General features: G+C 30.1%; 1 protein-coding gene across 2 annotated transcripts in view; it reads left to right on the top strand.

Moving 5' to 3' along the window:
- The window catches only part of SEMA5A (semaphorin 5A), a 548675-nt gene that overhangs the window by 496989 nt on the left and 34522 nt on the right, over positions 1-17164 (top strand). For both annotated transcript variants that reach the window (XM_051969840.1, XM_051969839.1), the window contains one exon: positions 7836-8061. In XM_051969840.1, coding sequence (XP_051825800.1) covers positions 7836-8061 — 226 coding nt within the window. The remainder of the gene's footprint in view (positions 1-7835; positions 8062-17164) is intronic.

Below are 17164 nucleotides of genomic sequence, written 5' to 3'. Positions count from 1 at the left end.
TAAAAAAAAAAAAAACGGGAGGGGAGATGGAATACCCTCTATCTCTAGGGAGCTCACATAGCATCATAGAAAGCACCCATCAGTCAATAAATTATTATTGTAGAATATTTAAAAATAATTCACAGAGAAGTAAAGTAAATGAAAATCTATAGCTCTAGATTGTACATCAGGAAAAGAAATACAGATTATTCTCAACTAAAGTTTTTATTTTATCCTTTCTGATTTTGGGTGTAAATGAAGTGGTTGAAATTATGAAGATATAATAATATAGCTTTTTTAGAGGAAGAATATATTATATATGAATTTATTTGTGAAATTAAAGAACATTTTCATAAAACAAAATATACATATATTTTTTCATCTATTATTAAATGGATTTTAAGTGAACAATTTACTTTTGAGAGAGTTTAATTAGGATTTGTGGTGTTTTTAGTTTTTTCATTGCTTTATCGTGTTGGTATGAGAGTAAGAGAGAGACAGAAATGGAAACAGAGACACAGAAGACCTAAAGAAAATAAGTAGCATTAAATTCATGGTAAAATTTAGAAATTAAAAACTGATATGTCCCTTGAGACTTTAATTAATTCAAAAAAATTCAACCAATTAAATAGTCTTTTTCTATATTTAATATTTGTTTTTCAGTAATATAAAATTATTTTTTAATTGGATTTAAAATATAAATATATATATATATATATATATATTGGCTTTTTTTAGACTGAAAATAATCTCCAGGCATTTTATGTGGAATTAATAAACAAAATATATAGCAAAAACACCAGCGCCATATACTTACTTTGGTCAATGATTCACATTTCCAGTTACAACTTTGGTATAACCAGAACTTTAGTGAAATTGTTAACCATTCCCCAATGTGGATTTTGCTTACTCGATTCATCACCTCACATGATTCTTTATTGAGGGTCCCTACCACCCCACAAAAAACTTTCCATAAACATTCCACCCAATGACTTGGCAGACTTCCTAACAGATACAAGTGGAGCAATAAGGCTGACTATATCATGTCTACATTCTTATTATATGACGTATACATTGTCTTCCTGCTCATATATGTCCTCATTTATATTTTATAACACTGCCTAAAAACCCAATTCAGTTGAATTATTCAAGTTGACTTCTAGTTTATGAAGAATTTTAAAATATAAAAACTTTTAATTAACAGAGTTAATTAAAAGATTATCTAATAAAAAATTATATAAACCCAGCAAACATCTTATCAAAGATATGAGAATCCCATTTTGAAAGTTCCTTGATTAGAAATCCATACTAATAAAGAAAATAAAAGTTTTATTTTATGTTTTCCTTTAGATTTTATAAACTATATGGTGATTTTCATTCTTTTTCTCTAATTAGATTGCTTAAAGGTCAAGAGTATGCTTTCCTGCCTGTCTCTTGATGACCAGTTTTCCATAATTACTATACTATTCTAGTTTAATTTTATGCTGTCTTGCCAAAGAACTTATTCATTTTACCCACATAAGTGTCACCATAGCCACTGAAAGAAAGTCCTATGATTATGGGCAGCATGCCTTTTTTTAGATCCTTTTTGTCCCTTTTATTTTTCTAAATTCTACCTCAAAGATGTTTTTGTCCCTAAGTGCTAGCCTAAATTCTCAGTCCCTATGAAGACTATTAAAATCATAAAACTTGACTTAATGATTATATATTCATTATCATGTTTCTCTAGGCCTACTTCTCAAACCTATAAAACCTATATTAGCATGACTATAAGGTAGGAATAAATAGTTCTTCATTACAAATGGAGGAATGAGGAAGCCTTGAGATATAATAAGTTACCCAACTCAGTAACAACAATGGGAATGAAATTTTCTCTCCACAGTCTATTTGATCACTTGTAGCTAAAAATAAGTTATCCTTTTTGTATGAAAATATTTTGTTAAATTGTTTGAACTTTACTCTCATAGGAGAAGAATTTTAGCCATCCTAGGAAAATATCATTTTTTTAAATTAAAGCTTTTTATTTTTCAAAATATATGCATGAACAATTCTTCAACATTAGCCCTTGCAAAATCCTGTTACAACTTTTCCCTCTTCCCCCATACCTTCTCCTAAATGGCAAGTAGTCTAATATATGTTAAATGTGGTAGAAATATATGTTAAATCCAATGTATCTATACATAGTAATATAAGTATCGTGCTGCACAAGGAAAAGAGAGAAGCAAAATAAAATGCAAGCAAGCAACGACAAAAGGAGTGAAAATGTTATTTTGTGAACCACACTCAGTTCCCACAGCCCTCTCTCTGGGTGTAGACGGCTCTCTTCATCACTGAATAATTGAAATTGGTTTGAATCATCTTCATGAAAAAAATTTGAATTTAAAATGAAATTTTAAAAAACCTGTTGTTTATAAATTTATAAAGAAAACCATGCTTCTCATTGAAGATAAGGTTGTTCAGGGGGGAAAATATATTTTCTTTTTTTTTAATTATAGCTTTTTATTTACAAGATATATGCATGGGTAATTTTTCAGCATTGACCATTCTATGTAGTGGTTCATAGTCATCTCCCAGAGTTCTTTCACTGGGTGTAGCTGGTTCTTTTCATTATTGAACAAATGGAACTGATTTGGTTCATCTCATTGCTGAGGATGGCCACATCCATCAGAATTGATCATCATGTAGTATTGTTGTTGAAATATATAATGATCTTCTGGTCCTGCTCATTTCACTTAGCATCAGTTCATGTAAATCTCTCCAGGCCTTTCTGAAATCATCCTGGTGGTCATTTCTTACAGAACAATAATATTCCATAACATTCATATACCATAATTTACTCAACCATTCTCCAATTGATGGGCATCCACTCAGTTTCCAGTTTCTGGCCACTACAAACAGGGCTGTCACAAACATTTTTGCACATACTGGTCCCTTTCCCTTCTTTAATATCTCTTTGGGGTATAAGCCCAGTAGAAACACTGCTGGATCAAAGGGTATGCACAGTTTGATAACTTTTTGAGCATAGTTCCAAATTATTCTCCAGAATGGCTGAATGTATTCACAATTCTACCAACAATGTATTAGTGTCCCTGTTTTGCCACATCCCCTCCAACATTCTGCATTATCTTTCCCTGTCATTCTAGCCAGTCTGATAAGTATGTAGTGGTATCTCAGAGTTGTCTTAATTTGCATTTCTCTGATTAATAATGATTTGGAGCATATTTTCATATGGCTAGAAATAGTTTCAATATCTTGTCTGGATTATCTGCTCATATCCTTTGACTATTTATCAAATGGAGAATGGCATGATTTAGAAAATGATATTTTCTAACTTTTCTTCCATAGTGGGAGTGAATAAATTAGATAGCCCACACTACCACTGCAAAAATGGAGATACAGAAGATATATGATAGAAAAATTTACTTTTTAACTGTTCTCATATGTTAGGAAGCATATATTCATATATTTATATATTTCTAATATTTGTATATTTTGCTGTGGGAAAAAAAAACCAAAGATTTTAAAACTCCAAAAAAATTTCAGGTGTTCATATATTTTGGCTAAAATGATACAAAAAAATAAGTTCCTAGGGTCCTCACACTGATCTTTCATTTTTACAGTTACTATAGTAACCTGTAAATTGTTTATGCCTTCTTAAAAAGAACAGAATAATTTATTATAAACTTTTGTACTAACAGAATTGTCTCAACAATTTTCTGTCATATTACTTATTGTATGCTTAGAGCAATGCTAGAATCCAGGCAGAATAGAGCAGCAGAGCATTTATAGGATAGAAGGACATTTTGGTATAATGAAAAGAACACAGGATTTAGATTCAGAGGACTTGGAAAAAATCTCAGCTCTTCTGCTCTCTATTTCTTTGTCCTTGAGCAATTAATTGAAAATTCTGGCCTTTAGTTTCATCATCTATTTTTTTTTTAAAGAAGGGGGTAGACAAAATGATCTCTGAAATAGTTTCTCACTATAAATCCTAAGAATATCATCTCAAGAAACTCTCAGCCTCTTTGGGAAGTTACATTTTGCTAATAATAGATGATGTGATATATTCAGTTGTCTAGAATTTTTACATAACTAAATATCAGGAAAGGTTAGAAATGAGGTTTTTTGAGTTAAAGTTGAAGCTGGAAGACATTTATAAACAGAACAGAGATGTGCTTTGAGTAATGGATTGAGTTTATATAAGTGAAAGAAAATACTGATGTTTTCATTTTCATTCTCCTATATATATAGGATAGTATTTTCTTTTGATTTGGTATTGTAACTCATTGACTGTATGGTAGTATCAATGATTAGGAGGAAAAAAATGTAAATGTCCATTTGTAAGTAGAAATTAAGCATCAAATTAATGGAATTAAAGTCATGTCAGTGTGAACAATCAGAATGGCTTTTGACAGGTCAATCAGCTCACAAATATTCAATTAAATCTTCTGTGATATGAAAAGGAAATATACTTTTGAATGGAAGTTTTTTAAGTCATTAAAATGACTAGGCTTAATCTACCAGCTATCTTTCAGTGATTAATCATTCTGATGGTTATGTCATGATGAATAGTAGTAAAACTATTCCTATGAATAAAGCTTAATATAAAAAAGGAAAAGGAAATGAATTATGTGAGCAAATTAAAATGTCATAGTGACACATTCATATAGGATAGCACAAGGGAAAGTACTGAAGCCCTAGTTATAGCATATCTCATGAGAATAAGAAAGAAAAGTAATGATAATCAATATAGTGAAAACATAAGACATATATTCATGATAAACAATATTAAAGAAGGTAAATTATCCAAAAGGAAAAAAAAAAGATCACAGTCTAACAGTTAACCATATTGTTTAATATAACAATGGACACAGGTACAATAGGCACAAATTTGTTCTCTCATACTTGGAGTTTGAGTTCACCAAATTTAATATACTATACTAATTGAGCATGCCTACAGTAAATAGATGTCATTGGAGACATTTAGATACAATTTTCAAACACATCCATGAAATTTTTTTAATGAAAATTCAATTCATGTAAATGAGTATTATGGGCTTGACAGAGGTATTCTAGGAATCATCTAGAATATCTCTATTAATTTTTTTTAAATCTTCAGAATCTACACAATCTTTGGCAAATCAAGAACTCATATGCATAATGTCCTATGACTTATACTCCTATAGCAGAAGCATGTGATTGAAATGTGCTTGCAGGTTATTTTCAGCAAATATCTTTGGACATCTGTATTTTAGCAATATGCTGGGATGCTGGTATATAGACCATGACTGAAAAGAAAACAACATATGGCATTTTCAAACTGGCAGTACCCATTCTGTTGCTGTAGAACCTTGAGAATTTCAGTCTACTCACAATGATTTTTCACCACAGTTTTCCAAAGATAGCATGCAATGACATTATGATATAAAAACAAAAAGTAAATAAAGACAAATATATATATGGATATAAATAACATTTGGCTGCCTTTGACCATTTATTTGGGTAGAAGATTGATACCATATTAGCACAGAAAGAGGGTAGAAGTTCAATTCAGAATTCCAGTAACGATGAGGTAATTTGGTGATCACTGAAATAAGAATATTAAACTGTGTTAATAAAAGCTGTTAATAGCTTGTGATATCACAAATTCAAATAACTATAGAGCAAAGATTGACAAACTATGATGAGAGGGCCAAATATGATCCCTGTCTTCTTGATTTGCCTTATCCTGTAATCAAAATGATTTTTATATTTTGACTAAAGTTTTATTGTATTTAAAATGTAAAACAAAACAAAACATTTTTACTTTTCTTGCTTGCTACTGAATCAAGCTGTAGTTTTCTGACCCCAGCTTTAAGATATCATTTATTGCAACCCTTTTTGTGTCATTATCCCTTTTATATTCTAAGTTAAATTTATGGACTGCTTCTCAGAATATGCTTTTAAAATTCATAAAACAAACTATATAATTATGAAGACAGTCAGTTATATTGATATGCAATTGTCATTTTTTAAAAATTGCACAAATGCCAGATTAAGAATACTCAGTTTGTTGAAAAAACAAGATGTATCATATCTAAGTTATCAGACTATTTTTTCTTTAATAATCAAAACTAGGATATAAGCAGTTTTTTAGTCCTTCGTGATCTGACAAAATATCTTACAAATAATTGGAACTCAATACATAGTTGTGAAACTGACAGATTCATATTACTGACCAATCTTTATCGTTAGCTTCATCAGTTATTTCCTCTATTACCCCAGACTTTCATCCATTATATATTTATTATAATTAAAGTATCCAGGTATTGTGTTATACTTCCAAGTGAACTGCTCTTAGATATTTCAATAGCTCCAGCCCTAAGGTCTCATTTTACATTATGCTGCCATTACAAATGGCCACATTTACCTTATTTTTCAGACTCTCAGCATTATCCCATTATTTACCATACATCATCTCTTTTCATCTCTATAAGCTAGGTGTTCATTTAGGGAATGGGTATGAAGAAAAGAGGAGTGTATATGAATACTTGCATACCATTTGCCTGTCACTTACTGTAAGAAAATACTGAAAATTAGCTTAAGAAGTTACAGGGCCTCAAAATAGGCATAATGTGACACATATGGTTTCCTCTCACTTTTTCGGACTTGTTTTTTTAAATAAATTGGCAGCAAGGGAGATCTAGAGTAGCCTAATATTTGAACAATCAGAATTTGGTTAAGCTGATCTAAAAACAAGAGACAAATCATTAAATTTTATCATAGTGAAAACAAAATGAAGTATAGAATATTTTTCTCAGATCTGTTTTGTACTTCATAGCATTCTGAATTTCACAATTATACTGCATGTAGAAATACTAACCAGGCCACAACTGTTCTGAGATTTTTTTTAAATCCACAAATCCTAAATTGTATCTTTATTGAAATAATAATATATGTCTAATTATATTTATTATTTAATTTTTTTTTCATTTCTTGTGGATACTTTTTTGGGAGTAAAGCAAGTAATTCATCAGCTTTCAAGGAGTAAGGGAAAAGTCTGTACTAGGAACTGAGAAGATCCTAGTAACATAAGAGGCAAACAAAAATCAAAATGTAACTCACAAATGCTAATTAGTAAAGGTAGTTGTGTCAACAACTGAGGAGAAGGTTGTCTCATTATGTAAAGGTTTTTATTTTTTATTTGTTTTCGTGAAATTTGAGCTTTCTCTGGGGCTTTCAGTTCACAAATTCTAGGTAATGGGTAAATGTCTAATTCAATCTGCCATAATTATTAAGTCTTAAGCAGCATATTGTTCCTATCATTTTGTATCCATTTATTATCTTTCCTCATTAGTTTGTTTACATTCCAATATGGAAACAAATCTTCAAATCAACAAAATTTCAAGTGATTATCAATAAAGGAACATTATTTTAAGACAAAAATAGCAAGAATATACAATTTTGGTGTCATTCTTGTGCTTTTCTTGTTAATATGAAAATTGTTTCCCAGCTTGCATCAGTATTAGCATAGAATTAGAAGAAGAAAAGAACTCTACTCATATATTGTTTCTTTAAACAGATATAAAAGTATCTATATTTATTTTTGAAGATATTCAGGACATTTGTGACATCCTCTGTAGAAATGTGTAGGGCTTTTTGTATTGTTAATAATTTTTTCATAAAATTTAGGTTTGATATTTTATAATTTTAGAAATATACTTTAATCAGATATGGCAAAAGTTCTAGGATATGGAGATTCAAAATCCATACCTACAGTTTTAGAAGCTAAGAGGAAGAAAACAAACTTTTTAGTATAATTATCTTTATTTTATCAGATAACAAATATGCAACTTTATTTACATTTTTCTCCCCAGGAATATCAGCCTTGTAACACCAACTCATGTCCAGAGCTGAAAAAGACCACACCTTGGACACCTTGGACTCCTGTCAACATTTCTGACAATGGAGGCCACTATGAGCAAAGGTTCCGTTACACTTGCAAAGCTCGACTACCTGATCCCAATTTACTGGAAGTGGGGAGACAAAGGATTGAAATGCGTTACTGTTCTAGTGATGGTACCAGTGGCTGTTCCACAGATGGTAAGCTGAGATAAATGTACACATTGATAAACTGTAGCTCCATATCTGTGATTACTGGGGAAGACTGGCTCTCCTGTCGTTTATCCATACAAAATAGAGGCAGAATATATTAATGAGAAAAAATAAATTAATCATTTATCATTTCTTTTCTTTAGTTATTTCTTTTGCTATTAGTTAGATCATTTCTTTAGTTATTTCTTTTGCTATTTCTGGATTTCTATTTTTAGAAGAATGTTGACAAACTGAGATGCCCATGAGGTTGAGGAGATTAGCATCTGCAGCATTTGAAGATTGGTCAGAAGAATCTGAGATTATTTCCCAAAAGAAGATTTAGCAGGGAATGATAGCTGCCTTCAAACATGCAAAGGTTGTCCCAGACAAGTGGGGTTAGATTTACAAGAGTCTAGACAGTGAAAGCAAATGTAGAAGATGAATATTATTTGTAGAGTTTGATTGATCTGTTCCATATAAAGAAAACTTTCCTCATATTAAGAGATATCCAAGAATGGAATAGGATTCCTTGAGAGCTATTGTAGTCACTTCTTCACCAGTTTTCAAATCTAAGCTTGATAGAGAAAAATCCTTGTTAAGATAAAAGTTGGGCAGCATATTCTCTGAGATTTGCTGTCTCAGAGACTGTGACATGACTGAATTCACTTTCAAAATTAAGCAATTATCAATAGTTGGTGATATATCAGGGCTATTTTGAGTTACTCTTTGGCATTTAACTGTACTAGATACTTGTTATTAATATTATTAATTAGTGGAACCTAGTATAAAGTAAATACCTTTGCCTCTAGGAGATCCTCACTATAAAACAGACATAGAATTGACCATTGTAGTAGCATTTTTGGTAGATTTTTTTTTAATGAAATCCAAAAATAAATATTAAAAACTCCATTTATATAGATGGTCTTTTGTTTATAAACCTTTGAGACAACTATTGGAAGTATTGCTTATATTTGTATCAACAGTAAAGTGTCATCCAAGATATAGAGAAGTGACTTTCACATGGTCATGGCTAGTTGTGTCAAAGCCAAGAACCAAATTCACAAATTATGAATCTAACTATAAGAATCTTTTCATTAGAGCTGGCTTTCTGGAGAACACACAATTGAGCAATTCTTTCCTCTCCCATATTGCCTCTAATCTCTTGTTAGGAAAATTTCAGTCCAAGCATTACCACATTTTATAAGATATCAGCTTTGATAATACCATTAACAAGCAACCTTCTTTCTTCTCTGATTGAGTAACTATGACAAAAGTAATGTAAATTCTTACTCAAATCTATGACTACAAGTATTTGTTAAAGACTACAAAGCATGAAACTAAACCCATACTGGTCCAAAAGCAGCTTTATCCAAAAGATTATAGCCATAAAAATTAAATCCACTTGAAAGGGAAAAAAAAAATTTCTGGTCCATCCACTGAAACACAATACTATACTTATGCAAACCAGATTTGGGAGAAGAGTATCTCCTATATTTGTACCAATAATGTAGAAGTGTTCACAATGTTTGCTTTCCAACTCAAAATCTATTTAATTTGTTTTCATTGCCTTGATGATATAATGGTAAAAAGCAATGAACTAAATGTTGGGACCCTTGTATTTTAGCCTGAACTTCAGTATTAACAACTTTTTTAACTTAAGGCAAATAATTTACAGTTTCATATAGTTTGAATGAGAGTTTGATCTAAAGGAGTAGGGAAAAAATTAATGTTATAGTTTCTCCAAATAACAATTATCTGGACATTAATTTCTTGGTGTTTTTTAACCTATAGGAGGCACAAAATGTCCAACATGTTTTCTTTAGAAATGTAACTATTGTGGATTTTAATGCTAATGGTGACAACATCTTGAAAACACATGAGTTTTGGATGTGTTTGGCCACTGCTAATTTTAATTCACTCTTGAAGTGAAGAACCTCTATTTCCTAGGGATAAAATGTAATTTAGTTTTTATGCCTCTTTAGTTCTGGTCTCTTGGAAGGAAAACTTACTTAAATGAATGTGTTTATATATATATAGTTAGTAATTCTTTAAATAAGAATATATGCATGTTTACTGTATAGCAGGTATTTTGCTGGACTCTGTTGTCAAAGAAAGAGCTTATTTTTTATCTAAGACACAACTTACATAAAAATTGGCATATCAAAAAGAGAAAAAAAAATTTCAGTATAATTGGTTTTTGTTAAACAAGGAGAAAGAATTCTTTTGTCTATCAGATTTTAAAATGAATGTCCCTGAGTTACACCACAAGCAACAATAATCCTTGAGAAAGGACATATGTAACATCTTTTCATTGGTATGAGAAATTTTTAAATCAAAAATATAAAACTAGTTGTTAATATCAATGCATGTTATATATGTAAAATTTCAGCCTTTACTTCCTCCAATTTTCACTTTATCAGTGACTGTCTAGCACTCATATTATTCAATTATTCATCTACCTCTCTAGGAATCATAAGCACTGTATCTTCGCTGTTTATTTGCTTACAGGCAATGGCAAGAACATTTTAAAAGTGGGAAAAAATACCACAAGCAAGACATTTCAAACTTAAAGGCTGAGGATTTGAAAGAAATTTACTGGGCAAGACATTCCCTTGGAGGAATAAAAATTTTTATTAAAAATAATCAAAATCCACAAGACAAAGCACCTTCCAACACATGGTATTACTGGATTGCCATCACATAACCCTGCTAAGTGTGAGAAGATTTGCTGAATATTTACTGGGCATCCAAATGCCAGAGAATTCTCCCTGAATCAATGCCTTGAGTTTCTATAAGGTGTCAGACTGTTGGTGCTTAGGAGCCTTTTCCATTTCAATGAGCCACAGAAGCCACCATAGCCAATTTTCTTTCAATTTCCCTGGATCTCAGGAAGAATACTAAGTAATATTTGCAAAAATAATGCCCATGTCCCATTACCACACTGTCTCTTATTACTTATTGCAAAATTCTTACTTCCTTCATTTTATCTTGGCTTAGTGTTTCAAAGATCTGGTAAAATAATTTCTCAGTTCCAAGGAAGCTTTTGATTAGATTTTGTTTATTACAACTACTTAAAATTATTTAGTATTTTATTTTTCCCAATTACATATAAGAATATTTTTAACATTTGTTTTTAAAACGTTGAGTTTCAAATTTTCTCACTTCCTCTCCACCTCTTCATTGAGAAGGCAAGCAATTTGATAGAGATTATACATGTATAATCATGCAAAATATATTTCCAGATTATTTATGTAATTATAACTACTTTTAAGGAGCAAATGAAAAATATGAAGCCATCTTGTTACATCTTTCTTTATTCCATTTTTGTTAAATGTTCTGGTCATGGGGAAAAAAAAGAATCGATAAGCAAAAATAGTTTCCTTCTAAAATTCACTCTAGCAGCATTTTATACATGACTGACTCAGCTAATAAATAGAAATATTAGTCTGATTGTCATAGTTGCTTTGATTTCAAATGGGATAAAATCTGTGTTAATATGTACAAATACCAATATCTGTTTAATTGTAGAGTGTTTGTATTATATAGAGTAAAGATCGTGTCCTATCTGAACCATTGGGAACTGGACAACTCTTCTAAAAAAATTAAAAGTACCATCAGATTGGGCTTTTTTTCTCCTTTTTCCTGGCTGTTTGGGATTCTATATTTTGATGGACAAAGAATATATATCCTAGTGACTGATTAATCTACTCTATAATCTAATCTTTAATGTATTCTTTACCTTCTCTTCTCTTCTTGTTCCTCTATAAGTCAAAGTGAAACTCCTTGAATTTGATTCACAACCTTGATAGAGATTGAAAAGAAATATGCAACCCTTGAATATAGCTGCCTTATTGCCAGAATTCGATTTTATTCACAAAGTTTTGCTGTTGTTCCTAAAAAACTCTGCCTCACTTGAAGAGATAATAGTGAATAAATCATGTCAGAAGCGTTGCTATAGATGAAACTTTTGATACAATAATGCAATAATATGAAGAGAAAGAAGAATTGTTATTTCTAAGAACTCATGAACTAGAATAGGTCTTGGAACATTCTCTTTGTCTCTGTCTCTCTAAAATCTATATTTATACATCTATAACATCTAAAACTATGCTATATATGTATATAATAAAATTAGGCCAAAATAGTGTAAGTGACTTATAAAAAGATCATATTTCTAGCAAGTTCATAAAGCCAGATTTGAAACCACAACTTTTTGATTTAATTTATATCCTTTGACAGTTTATCAATTGGGAAATGGCTCTTTATTTTTTATAAATTTTACTTGTTTTCCATATATTTGAGAAATAATATTTTATATATCTATTCCACTTTCCTGTTTTCCTTCTAATTTTAGCCAGATTGATTTTCTGCAAAAACTAATTTCTTTTAATCAAAAGTATCCATTCTATATTCTATGATCCTTTATCACTTGTGTGGTTATCATAAACTCTTTCATTATCTATGAAACTGTTACATAAAATTTTCCATGCTTCTTGAATTTACTTATGAATTTACTTTACTCTTTATTTTCATAGAATTAGGTATGAACTGTTGATCTAGTTTCTGCCAAACAACTTTCTAGTTTTTCTTACATTTTTATTTTATTTTTAATTTTTTTGCTAAATGGTGGGTACTTGCCACCACAGGATTGTTGGGTTTATTTAAACACTGGATTACTATGGTAATTTACTACTGTGTATTATATACTTAATCTGTTTCACTGCTCTACCATTCTATTTTGAAACCAGTAGCAGATTATCTTGATAATTACTCCTTTGTTGTATGTTTGGAAACCTGTAATATGGTTGCAATCTAAGTTCACTTTCTTCACATTTTTTTTTTCCTTCAATTCCCTTGATATTTTTTACTTATCGTTCTTTCAAATCCTTTTAGATTAATTTTTTTGGGAGCACTATAAAATAATTTTGGTAGTTTTATTGTTATGACATAGATTAAGTAAATTAATTTAGGTAGAATTGACATTTTTTATTATATTAACTCAGGTTACTTTTGAACAGTCAACATTTTTTCAGTTGTTTATTTTTGATTTTATTTGAAAGGTAATTCGTGAATTATATAATTCCAAGGTTTGTGTTGACAGGTTGACATCCAATTATTTTATGTTGTGTTTAGTTATTTTAAATGGAATTTTCCTTTCTATCTCTTGCTTTAGCCTTTTTTTGGTAATATATAGAAATGCTAATACTTTATGTAGGTTTATATTATATCCTGAAATTGTGGTAAAATTGTTAATTGTTTCAACTAGTATTTTAGTTGATTAGCATTCTCTAAGAAGAATATTATCATATCTTTTACAAAAAATAATGACTTTCTTTCTTATTTATTTTTAAGCCTTTATTTTTTTTTCTTATTTTATTATTGTAGTTGGCATTTTTAATTCCATACAGAATAATAGTGGTAATAATGAGTGTCTTTTCTTCATCTCATTTCTTAGTGGGATTCTAGTTTATCCTCATTTCAGAGAATGTTTGCTCTTGGTTTTAGGTAGATATTACTTATAATTTTTTTTTTAAGTCCATTCCCTGCCCCCAACATGTTTTCTGGTGCTTTTAATATGCTTGCATGTTTTATTTTGTCCAAAGTGTCTTTTGCATTTATTGACATAATCATGGTTTTTAACTAGTTTTGTTATTGATATGGTCAGTTATGATGATAGTTTCCCTAATATTAAACCAGCTTTGCATCCCTAGTATAAATCCTTCCTGATTATGGTGAATAATCTTTTTTTATATGTAATCCTATAATCTCCATCATATTTTTTATTTTACTTTTTAAAAATTTGAATTAAATACAAAATAAGAAAAAAAAACAGAATTTTAAAAGGAAGACAGAAAAGGGATTTTTTAAAATTGTCATATGCCATATGTGAACACATATACACACATATACATATATATTTATACTCACACACCTACATATATATACACACACACACACATAGCCCACATATACTCAAACACACAGGTATATATACATATATAAATACACCCACACATATACTCATGTAAACATGCATATAAAACAATATTACCATGACTGACATATAATGTAGATCTTTCTCAATTAAATCTTTAAATTTGATTTTGTTATAGCTCAATGATTAGTAGTTCTATTTTTTTTCCCTAATCAATTCTACTCCTGATCCTTGTTGTAATGTTTGTGTATATCACTTATTTCATATCCCTGCTAATTCTTCTACTTTAATTCTGCTCTGTAACTTGTCTTGCTATTACTTAACCTTCCTCTTCCATGGATCCCTCCCTTATCCTCTCCCCCCACCCTTTCCTTTTCTCTTTATCCCATTCCAGTTAGTCTATACATCTTATCCCACTATTGTTAATCTAAACGACCTTCTGCACTCTAACTTATCCTCTACCACCCTTTCTCCCCCTTTATCCTGTTCCCATTCATTTATATACTTTTTCTCCCTACCATAAATCTGCATACCATTCTTACCATTCTGTTCTCTGGCTTATCCTATTCCCTCCCCCTTTATTTCTTTATAAATTTTAAAGAGTGTTATACTCTAATTGGTGTGTGTGTGTGTGTGTGTGTGTGTGTGTGTGTGTGTGTGTGTGTAATGTTCCCTATTTAACCCATACTCTATGAGTCAATTTTCAGAACTACTCTTTTCCCCCCTCTAATGCCTCTTTGTAGATTCTTCCTCTGCCCCTCACTTGTATAACATAATTGCTATTTATACTTTTTTATAGACAATTTTACTTCTAAAAATCAGATCATACTTAACTCTACCCCAGTCTTTCTTTTGAGCTACTAAATTACTGATGTTAATTTTAAACATATAGTAGGCATTTCCATGTTTATATATATATATATATATTTTTTTTTTCTTTTCCATGTTGAGTTCTTTGAAATTAATCTTTAATATTGGCTTTTATGTGCAGTGTGCTTTCTAGATCCCCCAGGCTGGAGTGCTAAAATATACTGTCTATATTAGCTCTCTGGAGGACCTCAGGACTAGCCTGAGTCCTTGGTCTTAGTGGAGCAGTGAAGAAGGCAGGAGACCCATGAAGATGGTCAAAATGGAGTCCATTTATTTCAAGTCCTCTCAGCCCCTAAATACCTTAGTATGATTACATCACTACAGCACACTGAACATGTGCCAGTTGTAGAACCATTACATCACCACATCACACTGTGCAAGTGCTAACTATAAGCATTCTGTTATTGTTATGTAAATTCCTCTTACTGTAAGTATCCCTTGCTTCAAATAAAACACAGGTGATCATGTACTCCCTGACTTCTCAGGAAGGATGAGAGCACCAAAGGGAAATGGGGAGCCAAAGCAAACATTGTCAGCAGGTTCCCTCTGGGCTGAAGGGTCTTAAACCTTATCCAGAGTTTCCCCACTATCTGCAGCCCTCTACACTTATGTGTTAAATTTTCTATTAAGTTTGGGTTTGGGGAAGACCAACTTTTGAAAATCTTAAAGTTCATTGAATGTCCTTTTTTTTTTCATTCATTATTATGAATATTTTTTGCTGGATATGATATTTTTGGCCACTAGTTCTTTTGATTACAGATATATGTTATTTAGGACCTGTGGTTTTTTTTGTGATTGTTGATAAATCCTGTACAAGCCCAATTATAGCTCCAGCATATTTGAATTGTTTTTTGCTACCATTTAAAAAAAATTATCAATATTCTTCTAATTTGTCTATACTTTTCTTTTTCTGTTTTTACTTTTCTTGTTTTTGTATTTGTCTCATAGAAGAAATTTGTTAGGATTCCTTTCATAATTTTTTTACTAAACATTATTGGTGTTAATTATTCTTAAAATAATTGGTAGACATCTCTGTTAATCCATCTGTAACAGGAATTTTTTCCCCCTTAAGAAATTCATTTATAATTTCATTTTCTTTTTCTGAGGGTAATTTAATTAATCTATTTTCCCTTTTGTTAATGTATTCAATTTACATTTTAAAAAATATTTATCTGAAATAAAGTAAAATATTTATCTAGGGCAACTACATGGACAGTGTGGTGGGCCTAGATTCAGGAAGCCTTAAAGTCAAATTTAGTTTCAAATATGTAATATCTTCATGGCTCAGGGACAAGTTACTTAATCCTGATTACTGAAGTTTACTTATTTGTAAAATGGTGTGGGGAAGGAAATGACAAAGCACTTTAGTATCTTTGCTAAGAAAACTCTAAACAAAGTCAAATGGAGATAGATATCACTTAAATAACGGAACAACAATAAAACATTTATCTATTCAAAATGTTTTATTAGCATAATTTCTATAATTTCGTCTTCATTGGTGATATATTCACACTTTTCTTTTTTGATATCACTAATATGGTTTTCTTCTTTTTTAAAAAAATAAAATTAGTCAATGACTTTTCTATTTTTTTCATAATACCAGCTAATAATATTATTTATTATTTCTTAATGATTTCTTTATTAGTAGTATTATAAATTACTTGTTATTAAATTTATTGGTTACTTTAAGTTATTAGTTCTTTTACTCTAAATTTTATTAATCTCTTCTTTGATTTTCAGAATTTGTATTTTGGTTTTTAATTGGGATTTTTAATTTGTTCTTCTTTATTTTTTAATTACATACCAAATATTTTAATCTAGTATTTTTCTTTTCATTGATGAAAGAATTGAGAAATATAAATTATCCTTAAGTATTGCTTTGGTTTCATTTCATATATTTTAGTGTGTCATCTTATGGTTGTCATTCTCTTTAATTTAGTTACTGATCATTTCTATGATTTGTCCTTTGAACCACTCATTTATTAGGATTAGATTACTTGATTTCTAATTAATTTTAATCTGTGTTTCTAAAAAATTTTATTGAAAAATTTTTCTGGCATTAAGATCTAAAAATGGTGCATTTAATATTTCTGGTTTTCTGCATTTGTTATACTTTTCTGCCCTGAATATATGATGAATTTTTGTGAAAGTGCTATGTATAACTGGGAATAAGGCATATTCTTTACTATTCCCATTCACTTTTCTCCAAAGATCTATCATATCTTTTTTCAAAATTCTATTCATCTCCTTAATTTCTTTCTTATTTAATTTATTGTTAGATTTATGTAGTTCTGAGAAAGGAAAATT

This window comes from Antechinus flavipes, chromosome 1 (assembly GCF_016432865.1).
Source record: "Antechinus flavipes isolate AdamAnt ecotype Samford, QLD, Australia chromosome 1, AdamAnt_v2, whole genome shotgun sequence".
Lineage (NCBI taxonomy): Eukaryota > Metazoa > Chordata > Mammalia > Dasyuromorphia > Dasyuridae > Antechinus > Antechinus flavipes.
Note: the sequence above shows the minus strand (reverse complement) of the source record. Positions and strands in the feature narration are given on the sequence as shown.